The sequence below is a fragment of the Microplitis mediator genome, chromosome 6, assembly GCF_029852145.1.
Source record: "Microplitis mediator isolate UGA2020A chromosome 6, iyMicMedi2.1, whole genome shotgun sequence".
NCBI classification, from domain to species: domain Eukaryota; kingdom Metazoa; phylum Arthropoda; class Insecta; order Hymenoptera; family Braconidae; genus Microplitis; species Microplitis mediator.
Window position 1 is genome coordinate 1,026,432 of NC_079974.1, and position 24,125 is coordinate 1,050,556.

Sequence of the window (24,125 nt, forward strand, 5' to 3'; positions counted from 1 at the left end):
GATAGTGGGCAGTTAAGAGTTAGTAGATAAATGAAACACTGGTGCATTCCATATCTTATTGTAAAATGATAAATCGTTTTTGCTTGTTTGATTCGTAAAATAAATTAAACCAAAGAAGTTATTTTTCAGTTGACAATAGAATATGCCAAGTACTTTGTTTTTATTTATTTACGTACTTTTTATTCCACGACAATTTATCTTATCCACAGACCCTCAAAAATTTGACAATTTTCTAGCATTAAGTCAACATAAAAATATTTAGTTTGTTAATATAAAGATAACATTCCGAATTTTTTAGATCAACGCAAAAAAGTTGTCAATTTGTTATCTTTTTGGTATCAAAAAACCAATTTCTATTTGTCAACAAAACGTTACAGTGTTGTCAAAAAGTTGACAAATTGTTACCACATTATCTTTTTGAAACCCAAAAAAGTTAACATTCGGCTGGACATTAGTAGTGATATTTATTGGAAAATATCTGCCTTTTTACATCGCAAAATAAATGGTAAAATTTTTTTGTTAACTTTTTCGAAAAAAAAAAGTTATTTAGAGAATTTTCACGCATGCGCACTACGGACAAAACATCCCGGAGAAGAGAAAGACCAAATATATGGTACCTCGGTGTTGTTATATTCTTTCTTATACCGACTGGTCATATAAGAGTACACATAAATATTTAGTCATAATTCATAATATTATCAAGTCGCATATTTTTGCTTTTTTTGTATAATAGATTTATTAAAAAAATCCTCAAATTATTAATTGTCTGCTAACTCCAGACTAATTATTATTTTTTTTACGATAACTCTAGAGTTTTACGATTTATTATTGTCGATGAATAAAAAAAATTAAAGTACCCGCCATTTATTGGTATCCGTTGCGCACATGAGTTTACTCTGCAGATTAGTTATTAATTTTCGCGCAAGAGTGCAGACGGGAGACGTTAAAAAAATAGCGACCCCTAAACGACAATCACTCGCTATCAGATCGAAAAAGAACATAAGCAGCATATAATTTTCGCGCGGAGTTGGTGTCCATAATACCGTTAAAGAGTGTGATAAGTTTATTTAATTACCAAATATCGTGTTAAATAAAATTAAAATGCCGCCAAAGAAGCGGGACAAAGAACTGGAGAGCCAGAAAACTCCGCGAATGGATCAAATTCAAGCTGACCATGAGTTGTTTCTCCAAGCATTTGAAAGTGAGTTTTTTTAAAATTAAATTTTTATTTTTTGACGTATTTTTGGTTTTGCTTTTTATGTTATCAGAAAATAATATCATTGTAACTTGGGTGTATTTATATTTGATTTTACACTTGACATGATATCTAACATAACCCCTACCAACTTGATAATTTTGAAGCGCTATGCGCGCGTCAGGTCACTTACCTTCTGTATCAACGTTAAATGTACAGACACCTGCCATAATTATTCTAATCGTTTTGATAGAGTCTTTAATGATTTATTTAACTGATCTTTGTTGTTAGATAACTTTTTTCACGATCCTGAAGTTAGTAGACAGTTACAAATTTTCCGATTTTTTTTTCAATAAATAAATTACAAAAAAAAAAAAAAACTAAAAATTAGACATGTAGAAAATTTAATAAACTATAGGTGCAATTTTTCAAAATATTTTTTTTTTATAGTCGTTTTTAAAAAAATTCAAAAACTGTCAGACGTCTGCTAACTTCAGTATCATCTTTTTTTATCTGATATCGAAATTACATGATCCTGAAGTCAGCAGACAATCACCAATTTTCGAATTTTTTTTTTTCAACAATTTAATTAAAAAAAAAAAAAACTAAAAAAATGCACATGTAGAAAATTAAAAAAACTATCGGTGCAATTTTTTTAAATATTTTTTTTTTTATAATTTATCGGTTTTAAAAAAATCCAAAAACTATTAGACGTCTGTTAACTTGAGTATCGTCGAAATTACACATCATTTATCTTGAGAGAAATTTCAAAGAGAAAAAAATTAAATTCAAGTCTTAGTTGTTTTTTTATGAAATTAAATTGATGGTTTTTATTAAGGAAACTATTGCGACACTAGTAATTAATTTTTGGAAGCGTCAGTTAAGGGTAACGTCAACTGATTTTAGATTCAATTTAATTTATGGACAAACATTACCCTGGTGGAAATTTTTTGGAATTTTCTCTGAAAAACTGAGTTCTCAAGTTCTGATGTATCTGAAGATCGGAACGTTTTTCGCGCAACGAAAATAAAAATTAGACAGTGAAAGAATCTACTGGATGACTAGATTTCCAAAATGTTTCGCATATAGTTGCTGGTACACAGAAAAAAATAATTTCTGGACGCAAGAAATTTTTTATATTATAAATTGAAAACAAAAATTTTCTTGAGACAAAAAAAAATTTCTCGGTTTAAAAAATTTTTTCTTGCTCGAAAAAAATTTATTTTCGCTCCAAGAAATTTAAAGTTTTCAATTTATAATTCAAAAAATTTTTTTGGGACAAATAAAAATTTCTCTTTTTTTCTGTGTATGTCAGCCGAAAATCTTAGGCCATCCCTAACTTCGGGAACTTCCTCTTAAGCAGTCGAATTACAAAAAATTTTTCATTTTCATTGCGCGAAAAACGTTCTGATTTTCAGGTACATAAATTCTAAAGACTTTCAAAGTTCTAAAGACTTTTTCGGAGTTTCTCAGAGAAAAGTCCGGAAAATTTTCACCAGGGAAATTTTAACAGAGGGCTAAAAATTTTGTATTTTTAAAAATCCTAATTCGTCTCCAAGAAAAATTGTTTTAAAATTCTCATTTACTTTACGAGTGCAACGAAGATGGTCCCGTTTATTTTTCTGAGCTTGAGAAAGAGCTCCGGTGGTGTTTCCTCTTAAGGCAAACAAATATTTCTTCAATTTGGTCCTCAAATTTATTCCAATTAAAAACTTCAATAAAGCAATTGTTTGATTCAATAAAAAAATGAATCGTGGACCTTTCGGGCCAGCCCCGAAACTTAACGCTGTTTCCGAGCTCAAGGAGCTCGAAAACATTATTGCTAGTACATGTTCAAGCTCTTTCAAGCTCGACAATACCTTCGAGTACTTTTATATTTTCGAGTTCAAAAAAAGTTAGGGTTTGTATTATTATTATTATTTATTGTTTATTGGCCATGAAGTTTTAACTCCTTGCGGTCATCCAAAATTCATACATTTATTCATATAGTATACATTAGTGTAATTAACATTAGGCGATTATTCACATTTATTTAACATATTTAACAATCTAGTCTCAATCTCAATCATCGAAACGAAATCCACACAAATAACGCCCGATAATTAGTTATTATGACTCAAAAAATATTCGTTACGATTTACGGAATTCCATAAAAATTGGCTGTTGTGCACAAATAACTGGTAATTTATTCCAAACTCTGATATTAATCTCCACACTGAAAAAAAAAATTTGCTATAATAACAAAAGTCAGGATTACGCAGCTATTTGTTATGATAGCAAAACTAACGCAACGAAGTGACATTTGTTGTCATAAGTAAAGTGAAGTTGCTGTTGTAACAAATGATATGTGTTGAGGAAAAATTTTTTTAATACGCATAGAACTTTGTGCTTTAATTAGGCGAACAATATCATTAAGAATTGATGTAAATTATGGCTAAAATATTAAACGCTATTTATTTTAAAAAGTGTACCAATATGTCTAAGTATAGTTAAAGGCGGGTGCCTTGAAGAAGTGATTTTCTTAACTCAAGAGAATGTATCGAGAAGCGATAATATCTTAGGTGAAGTAAAATTTTCTTGAGTCAAGAAATCTTTATAAAACCTAATTTAATATTTAGCTCAACGCATGTCATTTGTTATAACGACAACTTCACTTTACTTACCATAACGAATGTTACTTCGTTGCGTTGACTAAGATGGATTTGTTATCTTAACAAATAACTGCGTAATCCTGACTTTTGTTTAGATAACAATTTTTTTTTTTTAGTGCAAGAATTCAAAAAATTGAAAATGATCAATGAGGATCGTTTTTTAACCTTTTGCTCGCAATTACGCTTAATAAATTCAAGGTTGTTCGAAAGAAATTAATCAAAATGATCAAGACAAAGAGTTACGTGACCTTTGAATGAAACCAGCAAACTTATATATGAAACATCCGAAAAAAAAACGAAAAGCAGTAATTTTTTTAAATTCTTGTTAATGATATTATTTGAACTAACGAACCGATTGCAATAAATTATGTACCGATCATGAAAGACTGTGAAAGCAAAGGTCCGGTATAAGTTTTGGAACATATGATGAATTATATTATGCGTTGTCTGGAAAAAAAGAAGTGAATTGTTGTTTTAAAAAGTTTTTATCGCCGATATCGTTCAAACTAATCAATGGTTTTTATGGTTTAAGGCGGAATTGAACGCGGTATTTCAACATCTAACGCTAGAAAGTGTTTCGAATCCATCAGTTTTGCAATTTTTGAGTTTATTAGAAAAAAAAAACTTTTTAGAAATTCTTTCGATAACGAAATCTCGTGAGCGATTTATCCAGGTTCGATGGCTGACTTAGTATTCGATGCAGCTTCTAGAGCTTTGGAGATGATTAGATTTTGAAATAGATCAATTTACTAGTTTCTAAAATATTAGAGAAAAACGAAAAAAACGATTTTTTTTAATTCTTTCGTCGACGATTTATCTCAAGAATATATTATTCTATTGAGACGGTTTTGGCGGAAATCAAAAGCTATTATCAAGTTCTGAAGCTGATTAGATTGTGGAATTGATAGATTGGGCAGTTTTCGAAATATTCAAAAATGGCGAAACAGAAAATTAAAAAAAATTTTTTTTTGTATTTCTTAAATATATCAGGATCTATTTGATTAAATGATCTGAAATTTTCATGAAATTTAAGTTCAATCTGACTGTCGAATGCCGCAAGATCCAGCTAGATCGGTTAATTTATTAAAAAAGATATGAGATGCTTACCCGTCCCCTCTCCCCCACCCACACACATAGACATCTCTCTGACAATGTCAGAATAACATCCCAGGACCTTCACTCGAACGTCGACATTTGATGAAAATTCGATTTTTATATCCAATATTGGAGTTAAAACAATAACTTCCCGAATTTTTGAAAATTTGAAATTTTTTTAGCCGAAAATTAGAAAGGAATTGAATAAAGATTTAATTAAAAATTAGAAAAAAATTCTTGCACTCAAAAAAAAATTTTTAATAGTGATAGCTGTTGCAGGAGTATTTTATACGACTAGCTTTCACAAGTAGCTATGGCTTATAATGAACCTTGGAAGAATTAATGTTCGCTTTAAATGAATTATTTATAATTTTTAGACCTTCGTTGATGCTTATGGTAAAAATCTAATTTATTATTTTTTTTTCATTTTCTGAATGAACGGTTCATAATTCTTTCTCAGTGTGAAAGTTCTGACTAATTAATCCCGAGGAATTCTGATGGACATTTGGTAAGGATCGATCAAAAATTTGGTAACTTTATAGGGTAACATCAGAAATGTTTAATGGGATTAGTTTCATGATTTATGATTTACCAAGTTCGACTTGTTGCTTTGAACTGCTCTGAGTAGATTTATTTACTGTACATTTGCATCTTTGTCTTTCTGCTTTAACAGGAGTTATCAAATAATTTAGGCTGAGTTTTTCCGGGAACAAAACCCTTAAACATAAACTAAAGACTGGACATTGATGCACTACTACTTAATCTAGTGAAATGCACTTTAAATTTTATATAATATTCGTTTGTTTAAGAGAAAAATTCGGCCAAACTTACCATTAACTGCGCAAGTGCAACAAAGATAGTACCATTTGTGGAGTTTTTAGTTTTTCAAAAATTTCTGACTGTTAGTTTTTTTATTAGAATCACGAACGCGACTTAAAACGTATACTCCTCATTGCTCGCAATGTTAATTATCCGAACTTTGATTATAAATATCTCGAATTAGAGATGGTCAATCGACTTTCGTCAAAATTTCAAAACTTTCTGACACTATGCCCATGACCCGACAACTTCCTTAAAACAACTTAATATATGCACAGTAAAAAATTTTCTGTAGTTGTGTTTAAGACGGTCCGTGTTAAATTTTTTGTGTTGATTATTTTGTGTTAAATCAAAACATTGCGCTGTGTTAAGCTTTTTCTAATCGATCTGCTGTCTAATACTTTAAAAATGTATCCTTCGTCCATTATGACGTAAAAGCAACTACTCGGAAAGAAAATTATGGCAGCGGTTCCCATAATTTTGTGAAATTTTTTCCTATACCATCATAGGAATTACGACCATAAGTTATGGGAGCGGTTCCTATAATTATAGGAATGTTTCCCATAATTATAGGAATAGTTCCTATAATTATGGGAATAATATCCATAACACTATAGCAATGGTTCCTATAATTTATAGGAATACTTTCTATAATATTATGGGAATCATTCCTATAATTTATGGGAATGGTTCCTATAATTTATAGGAACCATTCCCATAATATTATGGGAATGGTTCCTATAATAGTTTGGGAACTATTCCCATAATATTATGGGAATGATTCCCATAATGCAATTGGAATGGTTCGTATACCATTATGGGAATCATTCCCATAATATTATGGGAATAGTTCCCATACTATTATAGGAACCATTCCTATAATATTATGGGAATGGTTCCCATATTATCATGAAAAAATTAATTTAAAGAAGTGTGGTAATCACTTCTACAATACACAGAAATATTATTAAACATAAAAACAAAAATTCAAACATCGAAAAAAAAAATCGAATTTGGCAAAAAAACATTAAAATTTTTAACAAGAATTTTTTGTCAGCACAAAACATTCAAGAAAATTCAAATTTTGGGAAATTTCTACACTATTGTGCAAAAAAAAAATTTTATGATATTATAGGGATGGTTCCCATAACATTATGGGAATAGTTCCTATAATATTATAGGAATAGTTCCTATACCAATATGGGAACCATTCCCATAATAGTATAGGTACTATTCCCATACCATTATGGGAACCATTCCCATAATGCATAGGAAAACTTCCTATAATTTTCTTTCCGTGTATATGATTTGTAAAGGAAATACTGAGCCTTATGGCCACGATATCGCCCACAATTCTAAAGAGATCTAAATAAAACGGCACGTATATTAGGTAGTTCGAGAGCTTGAACTATAGGTCGAAAATGAGCCAAACCCGTCGAGTAATTTGAAAGTTATAAGTGTTTGAAATTTTCCAAATTTAATGCAAGTAATACGTTCTGGCTTTAATTATCTTCAAATAAAAATTTTAAGAATTTTTTATTTCGAAGTCTCGGATTATTTATTCGCCACAATGGGCGAATAAATGGATCGACACTTCTTATAATAATAAATAAATCAATAAATCGTTACTTTGTCGGCGTAATTATTTCTTCTTACCGCCAACAATGTAACGGAAATCTCTTGCGATAAGAGAATCGCCGTGGCTCGCGGATAGTCTAAACAGATGACGATGCATGAGACCCGGGCCACGACGATTCTCTCATAGGAAACCTGAGATGCAACGTTAACATTTTGATGAATGTACTTAGTCGAAGAGCAGTAGAATCAGCCAGTAAATCGTGAGATCTAAGAGAGCCAAGAACTCTGATCAAAATTACGTTGACTTGGTCCTGCCTCTTCGTTCGTTTTTAAGCAATAAAGCTGTCGCTACTTCATACGTAGTAGTTGTCATTAAAAACCACTTTTACCTTGAGGAACGCTGACACCAGCGACCTGGTAATCCCTAAGCCTCATCCCGAGCTCATGCGAAGAAAGAAACGAGGGGGCAAAAAGGCCCAATTACGCCGGATTATCCGAAGGATGCACGAGATTTTCGGTAGCTCAGTTCACCAACGTCCCCGCCTAGAGATCGTTGCCGAGGAAGTCCTCGATCCGGTGACGTTGGTCATTCAAAATCCGGTTAACCGGTTACCAAATTCGGGTATCGTGTCAAGTGAAGTTCGTGAGCCGTCAAGCTCGTGTATTGTTGAGCCGTCAGGCTCTGGTGGTGTGATCCAACAGTTGGAATCGGTTGCCCTTATAAAAGAACTAGGCCTTCAAAGTTCGTCCCATTCAGAGGAGGATTCAAGGGAGAACCCGACTTTCTAGGGTCCTATTGTCCGAAAACCGTTCAGTGAGTCTAAATAAGTTTATTTTATTAATCGGCCGCAGTTAATACCAACAACAAGTTTATCCTGTGCTGAAAATGATTAACAATAATCATGCAGCTATTTCGAGTAGTGAATTTAAATTTATTCAAAAAATGAGTGCATTCAAAATAAATTGTAATAGGAGATCTTTAAGGCGTGGTAACGGATTGCAGTTACACAGTCTGTAAAGATCTAGAAAACAAACATAAAGTTATAAATTATAATTCTCGATGATTTGCTCAAGATATTGTGCCAGAATCTTTTTGCTATCTGCATTAAATGAAAACAATTCCACGTTGGTTATCAGATCATAACACAAAGAAGCCATTGTCGAAAGTGATAATCTTTTAAAATTAAATTTCTCAATCTAATAGAAATTAAATTTTTTTATTCACTCTAAAATCGAGTGTCACAAGTAGATTATTTTAATACACATTAAATGTGTTCCATATTTAAGGCCTTATGCAAAACTATAGTTTTCTGTAGTCACTTAAAACACATTTCACGGTGTGTTAAATATTTTTAGTTTGCTTATAATGTATCTGAAGATCGGAACGTTTTTCGCGCAATGAAAATTAAAAAAATTGATGTAATTTGACTGCTTAGAGGTGATAAGGGGTAATTTGGTCTGGCTGCAATTTCCGGCTGACATTTTAGCACCCATGCGAAACATTTCGGAAATCTAGATCCAGTAGATTTTTTATTTTCCATTTCTTTTTTTTATTTCCGTTTCGTGAAAAATGTTCGGATCTTCAGGTACACTGCTTATAGCGTTTCAATGTTATTTGGCAAGTGTGTTAATCGACTACACACTTGGTCTTAAAGTGTTATAATAAGAAATGTATCTTTTCATTTTGGGCACAGCCTAATGACACTTTTTGAACTTCCCGCTATAAAAATTGAAAATTTTCAAAAAGGGAAGTTGTTTTTACCCCGATTTTTGAAAATCGAGATTTCATCAGACGTTGACGTTTTGAGGTCCAAGGAGCTATTCTGACTATTTTCAGAATTATGTTCGCGTTTCTGTAGGTGTGTGTGTGAAACTTTTATAACTTTTGAACTAATTAACCGATTTAAACTTCTTCTTGCGGCAATCCAAAGAGTTTGTTTGCCGTCAACTTTGCTGAAAATTTCAGATCGTTGGATCAAGTAGACTCAAAGATAATTGAGAATTACGAAAAAAATTTTTTTTTTTAGTCTTTTTTTAATTTCTCAGAAACGATTCCGACGATCGACTTCAAAATCTAATCAGCTCTAGACTTAAATAAGACGCGCGATTTCCACCTCGAATATCAAAATCAGTCCATTAGTTCGTGAGATAACGTCGGAGAAAAAAATGGTAATAAATTTTTTTTTCGCGTAAATTCTATGAAACGACTGAATCAAACATTTTTAATATTTGATCAGCTCTCAAACTTGATAAAACGCAACGATTGTGAGATCGAACATCAAAATCGGTTCATTAGTAGGTCGGTACAAAAGATATCGACGACGAAATGTTTAAAACATAACATTTTACGTCATTTTTCTCGGAAAAATAATAATATAATGTACTGAAATGTATCTGAAATCATAACAACTCTTCCTCTTTATAGTATCTCTTGATCTCCACATGATGTGATGCAATTCGTTCGTTAGTTTAAATAATATTATCTTTAAAAAAACAATTTTTTACATTTTTCTCGGATATTCTATATATTAACGCTTAGATCTAAGTCAAAACTCATGTAACTCGTTACTTTAATCAATGAATACATTGATTTTATTGAACATAATCCTGAATAAAAATTTGAAAAACGCTTGTTTTTAATAATTATTATCAATTCTTAAGTTTTTTAAATTTAATGGAAAAGCTAACTTGTTTTGAGTTCGAAAAGCTCGAAAATACCTATGTAGTTAAAGGTATTGTCAAGCGCAAAGAATTTGAAAACAGCGAAAAATTATAGTGCTGGCCTGCAGGGTCAACCGATATCCATATTTTTCTTTGCAATTTCCTCTACAAAGAGTTGATACTTATCAATACTAAAGATCCATGTGGTTAAGTTTATGATTTATCATTTTATAAAAATTAATATATAAATTATCTCATATAATTTCTTTCTACTTTCAGAACCAACTCAAATATACCGCTTTTTACGTACGAGAAATCAAATTTCGGTGAGTGAAAACTTTACTATTTAATATTATTTTAAATTATACATCATTTATTATTCAAATATCGTTGCTTTTATCGTTAAAAGTTCATCATATCATTAGAAATTCTAAGAATATAGAATGAATTTTAATTGTAACATTACACTGTAGAAGTTTTTCGAAGTAAACGCGGATTAAATCATGAGTTTGTACGGAACGGATGATGTTTTCATTCATTTTATCCTCTCAGAGTAAAATTCACTCTTCCCTTTCTATATCCACATTGGAACGGAATATACAATACGGGAACCACTTATATTATATATACTGTAATTGTTATCATTAAGACCAATATTTTCGCCGGAATATCAAACATTTGAACCATTCATTTCAAAATTAAGGCAAAAATATTGGTCGTATAGAAAAATTTTTCAAGTAAAAGTTGTTCAAAATTTAATTTTCTAAAAACAATGTCTCCTATAATTTTTCCTTAGGATTAATAAGGAAGCCGTAATTTCAAAATTAAGATTTTGATAATTAACAAAAATTTGAATCATTCATTATGAATGTTAATTTTGGAATTACCGTGAAAATATTGGTCGTATAAGAAAGTCATAAGAGACATTTTCTCTAGAAAATTAAATTTCCTACAACTTTTGTTTGAAATTTTTTTTTATAAGACCAATATTTTCGCCGGAATATCAAACATTTGAACCATTCATTTCAAAATTAAGGCAAAAATATTGGTCACAGTTATCATAAATTTCTCTCCGTGTACTTTATATGCCTGCGATGTTACTAAATTCGGATTATCAGATATCTTTTCTATCCTCTGTGCGAAAAAAATATCTTCGTCTTACAAACAAAAAATTACACTTTTCAACTATTAATAAATTATTGGATTTAAGGTAAAAGCCCGTATACCCGCTCACGTTTCATTGGAGTGAGATTAAATCACTCAATATAAATTGATAAATAAAATGAGAAACCATATTTTTTTTTATAGTTATTTTTTGAAGTTTCGAGTATTAGAATAAAATTTAAGTTTGAAGAATAATCTTGATAATTAATTATTATTAATTTTTAAAATAAGGTCCTTGAGTGTACCCATAGTCGCTCACTAAAAGTTGTGATGTCCCATTACTCGATCAACACATGGCCCTATAGTCGCTCAAAGACAATATCAATTAAACTATGATAAGTTTATTGATTTGGACAAATAATTTATAAATTATACTACTTTATTCTTTCATAATATAAAATTTCATGAATTTTAAAAATGTATTTAATAAGATATAGTTATAACAATTCGAAAAAAATTTGACGTAATCTAAATTTAATCTAACGAATGAACGTTAAAGTAAAAAATGCCCGGCTGAGCGCGATTTTGAAAACAGTCATTTAATTTAAATTTATAATCTGTTATAATATAATTTGATACATCATATTTTAATATATTTAGATTCACAAATAATTATTTATCAATAATAATATTTTTAGTTGTAATTTTTTTTAATAAAAATTATAAAAAAACGCCTTAAACAGTTAAAGTGAGCGACTAATAGTACTGAGTGGGTATAAGGGCTTTTACCTTATTGCTTAATTAGTTTATATTTAAAATACTTGTATTTTCAGCCGGTATTTTTGTATCGAAATTTATCATACATGAAAGAACGCATGTCAAGGAGTCACAAAACTCGTTGTGGATTTAGAGTTAAATCGATATTAGAGAAGTTGATGTTGAAAAATAATGGTCAAAATCCAGAAGTCCATGGTTACATGACCCTTACTTTTCTAGGTTTTTATGATAAGAAAAGTAAGCTTTCTTTATCAATTATACTTACGTTATTATTTATTTTATTACCATAATTTAAATAAATTACAATAATTTTTCTACTACACAGTCGAAGTATCTCAAGATCCCGTTAAAGTAGAAACATTATTATTAAAAATATGTCACAAAAAGCGAAAAGATGTGACTTCGCCAATAATGCAGGTAATAAAGATTTTGCTTAAGAACCTAAAATTTATTTTTCGTAACACAGTCGAATTCCATTAACTCGGACAGTTAGTCTATAGATGAGCGTAAACTTCCTAGTGATTCCGATTTAATGGACTTCTGCTATACCAGCATCGAAACCTCAAGTTTCAGTTTCTCTACAGTCGAAACAAGATAATTTCAGTCCAATGCCGCGAACAAATATCAGCAAACGCATAAATTGCGAATGTTTTCAGTTAGCGGGCAGAAATAATGACAGTTTTGACTTTGAGCGCTAATAATTAATGGAATTATTGGTCTAAAATTAACTTGCTTCCGATTGGCTGCTGACTGCACCCGGGTCGAAAAATTTGATCTGACTTTAGTCTAACTGGACTGTATTTGGACTACTTGGTCTGTTATTGAACTTCGATAAAAATTTTAATCTGTTTTTGATCCACCCGGACTGAAAAATTTGACCTGATTTTAGTCTGATTGGACTATTTGATCTGATTTTGATCTTTTATGAAAATTTTAAGCTGTTTTCGACCTGCTACTTTAAAAAACAAACGCGTTACGAGCAGACTAAATTAGATTAATTCGTGAACTTTAAAAAATTTTAGTTCTGAAAATTTACAAGGACAAAACTAGATTAAATCATGGACTTATAAAATTTTTATTTATGGGCAATATTTATGAAAAAATATTAAGTTGCAGAATTGATTATGTTTTATTTACTATTTATTTAATATCTTTTGTTTAAAAATGTCGGCAGTTAATGAAAATTTGACAGCTTAATTTTTTAGTTGTCTTCATTGAATATTTATATTATTGAATAAAAGTAATAAAACAACTCTTAAAATGTCAAGAATTTTCTCTTATTTACTGGATAAAATTGAAAATATTTTGGCATAAGAAAACATCAAAATTCTTGTGCTACGGAGAAAAATGTTGGCTCGAAATCTACCAATTTTTATTATGCTGTCGACCAAACTTGAAACAGAAAGTAAAGTATCCAAAAAATTACTATACTCTTATAAAAAATTATTATGCTGCATCAAAATTATTATAATGTATGGAAGTAATTGATATTGAAGCTCATCGATAAGTTTCTCGCGCGTAATAAGTAATGTGATACAGTATAATCATTTTTTGTAAGAGCACGATAATTTTTTGGATACTTTACTCCCTGTTTCAAGTTTAGTCGACAGCATTGTAAAAATTGGTAGGTTTCGAGCCAACATTTTCTCTCTGTGACATTTTATTATGGAAGCGCATTAGCATGTTTTAAATACCAAGAAAATTAAAATAAATTAATAAATCTAGATTATTATTATTATTATTATTATTATTTATAAAAATTCCTGTATTTGTCCTTAAAAACAATTGAACACAGACTAAATATTATAGAAAATAAAGTCTGTTTTTGTCCTTAAAAACAATTGAACACAGAGCAATAATTATAATAAAAAAGTTTGTTTTTAGTCTAAACGCGATTTAAAACAGACTAAATATCATACGAAAATAAGTCTGATATTAGCCTGGATAAGGAATAGTACGGGCAAAAACAGATTAAATTCTTATATAAAATAAATACGATTTATAAACTTGAATTAAAGGAAAAATATTTGAATTTATCATTTATTTTAAAACAGATCTAATTTTTTGACCCGGGTGAAACTTCAAGTTTCAATGCAGGTAATCATGAAAAATATGTGTGACGCAGGACGAAACACGATTTCAGACTGCGGGTGATTGTCTGCCAACTTCACTCTGGTCTGAAATCGTTTCATTTCATCTCTTGTCATACAATATACTATTTATTACAATGCTTAATTTGTAAGGTATCGGTTGGAACTAGTGAAGTTCCAATCAATCCGTCGGAGGATCATCCTCCACCGAAAGCACCCACTATTTCCATACCCAATGAATCATTTAGTTTGGACAACGGCCACGTTGCAAAAACTTATATGCTGCTTTTAAGAGTTTACTGTATGTCTAATAACAACAGCTGCCTTATAAGTAACTGTGATTTAGATACAGGTGAGAAATCGCACAATCGATATAAATTGAATAAAAATATACACCTGTTAAAATGACATTATTGTTGATTATTAATTAGAACCAGCTCAGAAACGACGTAAGTCTTCACCAGGAAACTACAAATGTGGAGAACAAGTAAAACTTTATGGTTCAGAATTGATCGTTTACGATAAGCACAATCGTTGCCTTCTAACGGACGGTGACTATGAATTGGGCTTACAAGAAGTTCAAACAAACGTTCGATCAAGTCCTAAGAAACATAGCTCTTGGGAACCAATTGTTGATATTAAAGAGTCTGGTCCTTTTGAAGTGTTCAGTCGAAGTCCGACATTAAAATTTAGACTTAATTGGACGGTCGAGCCAAGCAATGGCCTCGTCGACAGACCCACACTTATTCATCCAATACCTAATGGCGATAACAAAGAAAATCGTTCAGAAAACAGTAAGTTTTGCTAGAATTAGTCATACCCATGTAACAATTTCCATCACAAGTTCCTGGTCAAGGCACCAATTACAAGAATCTTTTGACAGATGCTACATAGTCCTGTACTATTTTTATGAAAGTATCTTGCGGAAGACCCCTAGCTGTCTACGTCTTTATATATCTATCAATCTGTCACAAGATTTTAAGACAAGATTGTTGTAGGACTTGCACACGATGTTGTACAGAAGAACTTTGAAGGTGTCTTGCTCAAGATTTGTTAGCACATGAAAAGATTGGAACCCGACTGATTACTGTTTTTACTAGGGCTGTACATCTAAACCGGCTTAACCGGTTAAAAAAGTTAACCAGGTTAATTAGCTGGTTAGCTGGTCAGCTTAGCTAATTTAACTGGTTAACTTCATTAGCTAGGCTAATTAGCTGAGGGTTTAACCGGTTAAATGGTTCATTTTTTTTTTTTTTCATCTATTCGCTACTTTATCTAAGAAAATGTATAGGAAATATCATATTTCTTCAATTTTAGACCGAAAAAGCTATAACAAAAAATTTATACTATTAGTTCAAAAAATCACTCCAATTTTTCGAATTATTCAATTAAAAATATATCGCGTTACTAAAGCCAAAAAAACGTATGTCAAAAAAAATTTTATTTTCGTTTTTTTCTGGATATATTTTGTTGTAACATTCCCAAGTTTATCCGAAAAAAAAATTTTTTAATACGCCTTTTTGGTTCTACAGAGTCAAAAGGGCGTATATTTTAAAATACGCCCGTTTGGCATTAGTAACGCGATTTATTTTTAGTTAAATAATTCGAAAAATTGTAGAGAATTTTTTTTTAACTAATAGTATAAATTTTTTGTTATAGCTTTTTCGGTCTAAAATTAAAGAAATATGATATTTCCTATACATCTTCTAAGATAAAGTAGCGATTAGATGAAAAAAAAAAATGAACCATTTAACCGGTTAAACCCTCAGCTAATTAGCCTAGCTAATTTAAGTTAACCGGTTAAGCCTTTGGCTGCTTAGCCAAGCTAATGAAGTTAACCGGTTAAATTAGCTAAGCTGACCAGCTAACCAGCTAATTAACCTGGTTAACTTTTTTAACCGGTTAAGCCGGTTTAGATGTATAGCCCTAGTTTTTACGTTTGAAATTTATTTTTTTTTTTATTATTATTTTTATATAAATAAAATAACATTTGTACTTCAAATTTTTTTATTTTCTTTTGCCTACGACATTACCCTTACGGAATATTTTAATGTTTACGATCAAATAAGCATTATGAGTCGTGCACTTTTGGATTTTCCAAACTTTTTTCTGAAACACCCTAATAGACGTAGACAACTAGTGTACTGGTGACCAGACTTGAGCGAAATCGTTATATGGGTCATATTTATTTACTTTTTGTCAAATTATAATCTTTTGTTATTGTATTTTATTTACAGTAGATTTAGATCGATGTGGTACAAATAATAATAATAATAATATTAACAATAATAATAATGATAACAGTAGTAATATGAGTAGTAATAATAATGCCCTTCAAAATTCAAATTCGTTGACCCCGTCGAAAATGTCTTCATACGAAAAAATATCAAAGTCGGATGGAGCTCAGCAGATTGTCTATCAATTTTTATATAACAATAATAGTCGTCAACAAACCGAGGCATGCGAAGATCTACACTGTCCTTGGTGTTCGTTGGACTGCGGCAAGCTTTACTCTTTATTAAAACATCTTAAACTTTGCCATTCGCGTTTCACTTTCACATATGTGGTATGTTTATTTTTTGTACAATTGCCATATGATGTAAGTATACTTGAATATTAAGTTTTATTGTTATGGTTTTACAGCCAATATCGCAGGGTGCACGGATCGATGTCGCTATAAATGAGTGTTATGATGGCTCTTATGCAGGAAGTCCTCATGAACTTATTTCCCAACCTTCTGGTGTTGCATTTTCACGTACTGGACCTACAAGACGTACGAGTGTGACAAATATTTTAGTATGTAGACCAAAGCGAACCAAACCCAGTCTTTCAGAATTTTTGGAGCTCGATGAAAATGAATTTGAGAGTCAGCGGCCTTATATAACAGGTCACAATAGGTAATAGTAATTTATTAAAACTTTTTGCACCATTTAACTAAACTTTTGCACCAATAAATTTTTTCTAATTCTGAGAAATTTCGGTAACACGACGATTGACCTAATGCCAAAATACCCACGACAAAATACCCGCAAATTGAAATATTTTACGTTATTAATAAATGTATCTATCATTTTGAATGCATATGGGGCATTCCACGCCAAATCGGACGGTTTCAAAAATTGATTTTTCCGATTTCCTTAATTTTTTTGTATTTTTTAGTACCCCTCAAAAGAGGCTTCCTTGTAAATTTTGAGATTTTTTTGATCAATGGTTCACTACCGGACCGGGCTTAAAAGTTGCAAAATGGATAGAAGTTTAAGATAGAAAATTTTCAAGAAAATCGAAGGATACATCTTTTTTTAAAAACACGGTTGAAAACTTAAAATTCAAATATCTCGATTAAAAACATTTCCTATATTTGGTTTGTATTTTTTTCTATAAAGGCCATCTAAAAACGAAAATTTTGAAAAAAAAAACCATTGAATTTCGACCATTATTACGAAAGTTATGATCAAAAAACCATAAAAAGAGCGGTTTTTTTGAAAATTCAATATTTTTTGAACCATTGATCAAAAAAATCTCAAAATTTACCAGGAAGCCTCTCTTGAGGGGTACTAAAAAATACAAAAAAATTAAGGAAATCGGAAAAATCAATTTTTGAAACCGTCCGATTTGGCGTGGAATGCCCCATATATTACTTGATAATATACTCAAATTAAATTACCTACGGTTCTGTTGGGAAGTGACACGCGTTAATATCACCAGACAAAATATCCCCGCGACAAAATATCCTCATGACGAAATATTTTTAAACAAAATATCTACATGATAGTCCCAAAAAAAAAAAAAAAATATTCTTATTTTTTAACGACTTATGGGCTCAAAAGTTACTTCATATTATAAAAAGAATTCTCACAAAATTTCAGCCAGATATTTTTAAAATTGATCTATCACAAAGGGGGGTCCCCTTTCCCATTTGAAATACACGCGAAAATTTTTCATTTTAGTTTTTCGTTATTAAGACTATAAAAAATTTTTTTTTTAAATTTCGCCTAGTATAATTTTTTAGGAAATTAAATTCTCTACAAAAAAGTGCTGATGCATTATGTACGTCAATCGAACTGGGAAAAAGTTACGGGGCTTCAAAAATCAACAAAAATTTAGTTTATTCAGTGTTAAATTTTTTTTTTATTATTTTTCATTTTTATTGCATCGAAAAAATTTTTTACAAATTTTGATGACTATGTTCTTGTAGGAAATTCAATTTCCTACAAAAAATATCTGATATCATACATACGTCAAATGAATGAGAAAAAAGTTACAGGGCTTTGAATGTCAACGAAAAGTGAAGTTTAAAAAATGTTAATTTTTTGAACTTAAATGTCAACGGAAAGTGAACTTCATTTTTCGTTGACATTTAAAGCCTTGTGACTTGTTACTCATTCATTTGACGTATATATGATTTCAGATATTTTTTGTAGGAAATTGAATTTCCTACAAGAACATAGTCATCAAAATTTGAAAAAAAATTTTTTCGATGCAATAAAAATGAAAAATAATAAAAAAAAATTTAACACTGAATAAACTAATTTTTTGTTGATTTTTGAAGCCCCGTAACTTTTTCCCAGTTCGTTTGACGTACATAATGCATCAGCACTTTTTTGTAGAGAATTTAATTTCCTAAAAAATTATACTAGGCGAAATTGAAAAAAAAAATTTTTTTATAGTCTTAATAACGAAAAACTAAAATGAAAAATTTTAGCGTGTTTTTCAAATGGGAAAGGGGACCCCCCTTTGTGATAGCTCAATTTTAAAAATATCTGGCTGAAATTTCGTGAGGATTCTTTTTATAATATGAAGTAACTTTTGAGCCCATAAGTCGTTAAAAAATAAGAATATTTTTTTTTTTTTGGGACACCCTAGTGCATTGATATATTTCAGTAACTGCACATGCACGAAACCCGTGGGAAAATGGCACAATACCATTACAAGTTTGTGTATTATTTTTCTAAATTTGATCACATTTCACACAATTATTTAATTATCTTTTTGATTTTTTAAAATATTCCACATCTATTAGTATTTTATTTATTGATATTGCACGCCTCGGAAGCGAAGCGGAGAGGTTGTGCTTTATAACCGACCTGTCAAGGTCACACGATTTCCACTCATTAAAGTGCATATATTTTTTTTCTATTACTCTTACACATTATGAAAAGCACATCAATATAAAGCTGAAACACTAATGAATAATCCTGATACTTTTTTTAATTTGTCCAATATGTATTAATATAAAAAATAGTTCATTAAAAAAAATTTATCGTGGACGTCCATTAGTCTGTGGTTCAAAAAAACGGCGTGGTACGGATATCTCGAGAACGACTTGACGAAACTACTTAATTTTTTTTTCAAAATTTTCAGAAATAAGCAAAGAAGGTTCCTTTCGAAAATCACTACTGTAGGCCTTCTCGTTTTTTTAAAAATAAATCATTACGGTTAAAACCGGCAATCTTACATGTAAACAAACACACACTGCCGCCATTTTTCATTAGGAATGTTCTCCTTATTTATTTTTTTTTTATTACTTTTATTACCGTATATTTACCATGGAAATTTCTATGGTAAAAGAGCGGGATATTCAATTTTATTCGAAATTTAAATTTTTAAAAAAAACATAACATGAGCGTTCGAGGCGTGCACTTTTGGATTTTCCAAATTTTTTTTTGGCTTGCGATTATTTTATCACAGCTATTTTGGTTTCCGGGTATTTTGTCCCGGGTATTATGTCGTTGGGTCAAATCCTTTTTTTTTTGTGTACCATAAAATTCTCTGCACTAAACTACAAATTTTTCATCTGAAAATCCAACATTAATTATTTATTTTCCAGACTTTATCATCATACAGTAACGTGCTTACCAATTTACCCAAAAGAAATGGACATTGACTCAGAGGGAGAAAATGATCCTAAATGGTTGCAGACCAAAACTATGATGATGATCGACGATTTTACTGATGTAAATGAGGGCGAAAAAGAATTGATGAAAATGTGGAACTTGCACGTTATGAAACACGGATACGTTGGCGATTGTCAGATACCTTTAGCCTGTCAAATGTTTTTAGAATTCAAAGGAAAAGAATTACTGATGAAAAATTTGTATCGCAATTTCGTTTTGCACATGAGCAGTCTTTTCGATTTCGGGTTGATAAGTCCCGTGATTTTGTACCAGACTATTCAGAAGCTTCAAGAAATAATGAAAGAAGGCGGGGAAGAAGGAGACGTAAGAAAAATATTACGAAAATCCCACGAAGCTCAAGTCGAACGTTGGGTTTCCACAGGCATGTACGCATCCGTGGAGAATCAAAAGTCCTCTGGCGCGAGCGTTAAAACTCATTTTAATAACGAAGTCTGCAATTCAAATGCCAGACGAAAAACTTGCATGCAAATTGGATCCCCGCCGTCTTCGCAGACCGTGAAACCCGTTCACAATACGGTCAGCAAACATGCCAGCATGACCAGCACACCATCAACAAAATCCATCCTGACAAATCCCAACCAAACGTCCATCCCATTCGCGTCTGTGCAGAACACGTTGAAGAAAATTACAACGGATGTTACTGTGTCTAGTAGCAATAACGTAACCAAAGTATCGGAGGTCAATGGGAGCTCGAACAATTCCAATCAGAGTAATGATCCACCGGCCAGAAGGAAAAGCACCAACTCGATTGTCTTGTCAACGAACAATATGGTGCCGTTAAGAAGGAAATCGATGGCTAGTGACACCGCGAACACTGAATACTATAGAAGAAAATTACTTCTGGACGCCATGCCACCCGGGAACGGTGTCAGCCAAAAAGCGGCTGTCAATGGCGATACTTTCTGAGAATAAAAAAAATATGTGAGGTTTTTTTTTATTGCGGAGATTGTACTTTTCTTTTGTACAGTATTTGTTACGGATAATCACTATCAAAATTATAGTAATTATATAACTAGTTGATAGCAAGGTATTTTTCATTGTTTTAGTTATAAAATTATTTTCATATTTAATTACAGCGACACGAAAAAATATTATTTTTTTTTTATTACTGATTTATGTAAGCATATATCGATCGTCGTTCTCAGTAGGAAACACTTGGTTACATTTTTGTAAATTATACTCCGTGCTGAGCGCATAAGTAATTACTAGAGTCGGGATTTTTGCTTTGATTTAAAAATAAGTAATTTTTAATGTTGGAAAATTTTGGATATTACGGCGGAAATATTGGTGGTATGAAAAAATTTTTTTAACAAAAGTTGTAGGAAATTTAATTTTGGAAAAATAATGTCTCTTATAATTTTTTCATAAGACTAATAAGAAAGCCGGTATGTCAAAATTATGATTTTCATAATTATCAAAAATTTGAAACGTTCATTATGAATCTTAATTTTGGGAGTGCGGTGAAAATATTGGACGTATAAAAAAATTTTTCAAACAAAAGTTGTAGGAAATTTAATTTTCGAAAAAAAATGTCTCTTATAATTTTTTTATAGGACTAATACGAGAGCCGTAATTCAAAATTATGATTTTCATAATTATCAGAAATTTGAATAATTCATTATGAATCTTAATTTTGGAATTGCGGTGAAAATATTAATCGTATACAAAAATTTGTTGAACAAAAGTTTTAGGAAATTTAATTTTGGACAAAAAATGTCTCTTATAATTTTTTCATAGAACTAATACGAAAGTCGTAATGTCAAAATTATGATTTTCATAATTATCAAAAATTTGAATGATTCATTATGAATCTTAATTTTGGAATTGCGGTGAAAATATTGGTCGTATGAAAAAATTTTTCAAACAAAAGTTTTAAGAAATTTAATTTTCAAAAAAAAATGTCTCTTATAATTTTTTCATAGGACTAATACGAAAGCCGTAATTCAAAATTATGAATTTCATAATTATCAAAAATTTGAACCGTACATTATGAATCTTAATTTTGGAATTGCGGTGAAAATATTAATCGTATACAAAAATTTGTTGAACAAAAGTTGTAGGAAATTTAATTTTCAAAAAAAAAATGTCTTTATAATTTTTTTATAGGATTAATAAGAAAGCCGTTATGTCAAAATTAAGATTTTCATAATTATCAAAAATTTGAAACGTTCATTATGAATCTTAATTTTGGAATTGCGGTGAAAATATTGGTCGTATAAAAAAATTTTTTAAACAAAAGTTGTAGGAAATTTAATTTTCGAAAAAAAATGTCTCTTATAATTTTTTTATAGGACTAATAAGAAAACCGTAATGTCAAAATTAAGATTTTGATAATTATCGAAAAAATTTGAAACGTTCATTATGAATCTTAATTTTGGAATTGCAGAGAAAATATTGGGCGTATAAAAAAATTTTTTAAACAAAAGTTTTAGGAAATTTAATTTTGGAAAAAAAATGTCTCTTATAATTTTTTCATAGGACTAATACGAAAGCCGTAATGTCAAAATTATGATTTTTATAATTATCAGAAATTTGAATAATTCATTATGAATGTTAATTTTAGAATTGCGGTGAAAATATTGGTCGCAAACAAAAACTTTTTAAACAAAAGTTTTAAGAAATTTAATTTTCAAAAAAAAAATGTCTCTTATAATTTTTTCTTGGAACCAATATTTTCACCGTAATGTCAAAATTAAAATTTTGAAAAATTAGTAAAAATTTGAATCATTCATTATGAGTCTTAATTTTGGAATTACGGTGAAAATATTGGTCGTATATACAAATCATAGGAGACATTTTTTTTCTAAAATTAAATTTCCTACAACTTTTGTTTCAAAACTTTTTTTCACAAGACCGATATTTTCACCGTAATACCAAACATTCTAACCATTAATTCAAAATTAACGCAAAAATCTTGTCCCTAGTAATAACTTACTCGTATTCCTGTACTCTAAGAAATTTTTCTCGTTTGAAATGCTGTGGCATAGTAAAGCCGGGCCATGTTGGCCACCTGGAGAAATTTAAATGAACATGAAAAAATTACTGTAGTCATCGTAAAATTTATGATTTTGTCAAAAATTACTGTAACCATTAAAAATTTTACTATGGTCAGTTTTTGGATGTGATCGATGTTTTTAATCAGGAAATATAATTTTTTTTACTGATGTACATAAAAACATTTTTTATCTCAATTTTTAAATCGGTCCCTTTTAAATTTTTTGCTAAAATTACGCGATTTTGTGAAACACCAATAATTCAAAAATCTATTTCGAAAATGTGGAGTTACGTGACTCTCTACTGAGAACAACGCGATACTCATCTGAAATTTATTCCCCACAGTAGACTTATGAGTCGTAAAAATTTTCATTTCTCAAGTAACTAAAACTCAGTTGATTCAAATCTTTAATAATTTTATTTTTTGCTTCCATTTACTGTCTATAGAATACAGACAAAAAAAAACTAGCGTATACATTATTTATACTAGTCATCTAACTGCTGCCCATTTTTGTCAAGTGTACTATTTTTTTTTTTTTATTGGAAATTTTGAATTTTTTTTTGAATTTAATTTTATTGTCTAGTTGAATGATTTTTATTAACACTGGAATATTATTAAAGTAATTGTAGTTCGATTATTATTATAATTTTTTTTGGTTTGTTTTTTTTTTCTATAAATCTTTAAAGTCCATCGCTACAAGTGTCAAGAATAAATATCTGCGGAAAAATGTATCGATAATTATTGATGTATAGTTTAAATAATTTATAAGTTGATAAAAGATTCGATCATTGACACAGAAGGAAAGTGCCTTCAAAAAATCCCAAGTTAATGAGAGTTATCATTCCTACACTATGCTCTCTTTTCACGTTTAAACAATTAATTATTATCTTAAATTGTTAACATTCATGGAACATGTCCGTGTGTTATACATTTTGGTATTCTGTATATCAATTCAGAATTGATAATCGAGTATCACTAACATTTGTATCATATAATAAATGTGTAATAATTGCTGCCTATAATCGCATTTTTACTCTCTGTTATTTGGGTTTTTAAATAATTAAGAAGTATCTGGTTTACCCGGGTCGAAAAATTTGATCTGATTTTAGTCTAACTGGACTGTATTTGGACTACTTGGTCTGTTATTGAACTTCGATAAAAATTTTAATCGGTTTTTGATCCACCCGGACTGAAAAATTTGACCTGATTTTAGTCTGATTGGACTATTTGATCTGATTTTGATCT

General features: G+C 30.2%; 1 protein-coding gene across 4 annotated transcripts; it reads left to right on the plus strand.

The window, feature by feature from the left end:
• Window positions 1-939: 939 nt before the first annotated feature.
• On the plus strand, window positions 940-22,746 carry LOC130669546 (polycomb protein suz12-B). 4 transcript variants are annotated; one of them, XM_057472506.1, is made up of 9 exons: window positions 940-1,201; window positions 10,279-10,325; window positions 11,937-12,117; window positions 12,206-12,297; window positions 14,124-14,322; window positions 14,402-14,764; window positions 16,211-16,536; window positions 16,614-16,867; window positions 19,798-22,746. In XM_057472506.1, the coding sequence occupies exons 1-9, from the start codon at window positions 1,102-1,104 to the stop codon at window positions 20,789-20,791; spliced, it is 2,556 nt and encodes an 851-aa protein (XP_057328489.1). In that variant the 5' UTR covers window positions 940-1,101; the 3' UTR covers window positions 20,792-22,746. The 4 variants fall into 4 exon arrangements, with proteins under 4 accessions (XP_057328489.1, XP_057328488.1, XP_057328490.1 ...); XM_057472505.1 differs by having other exon boundaries at window positions 941-1,201; window positions 16,208-16,536; XM_057472507.1 differs by lacking the exon at window positions 940-1,201 and adding an exon at window positions 7,625-8,152 and having other exon boundaries at window positions 16,208-16,536.
• Window positions 22,747-24,125: the final 1,379 nt, after the last annotated feature.

Excerpts from the sequence above, each read along its gene's own strand:
- LOC130669546 (XM_057472505.1), top strand. The coding sequence starts at position 1,102 with ATGCCGCCAAAGAAGCGGGACAAAGAACTGGAGAGCCAGAAAACTCCG. Across the intron at positions 1,202-10,278 it reads GTTTCTCCAAGCATTTGAAA|AACCAACTCAAATATACCGC; the intron begins GTGAGTTTTTTT and ends TTCTACTTTCAG. Across the intron at positions 12,298-14,123 it reads TGACTTCGCCAATAATGCAG|GTATCGGTTGGAACTAGTGA; the intron begins GTAATAAAGATT and ends TTAATTTGTAAG.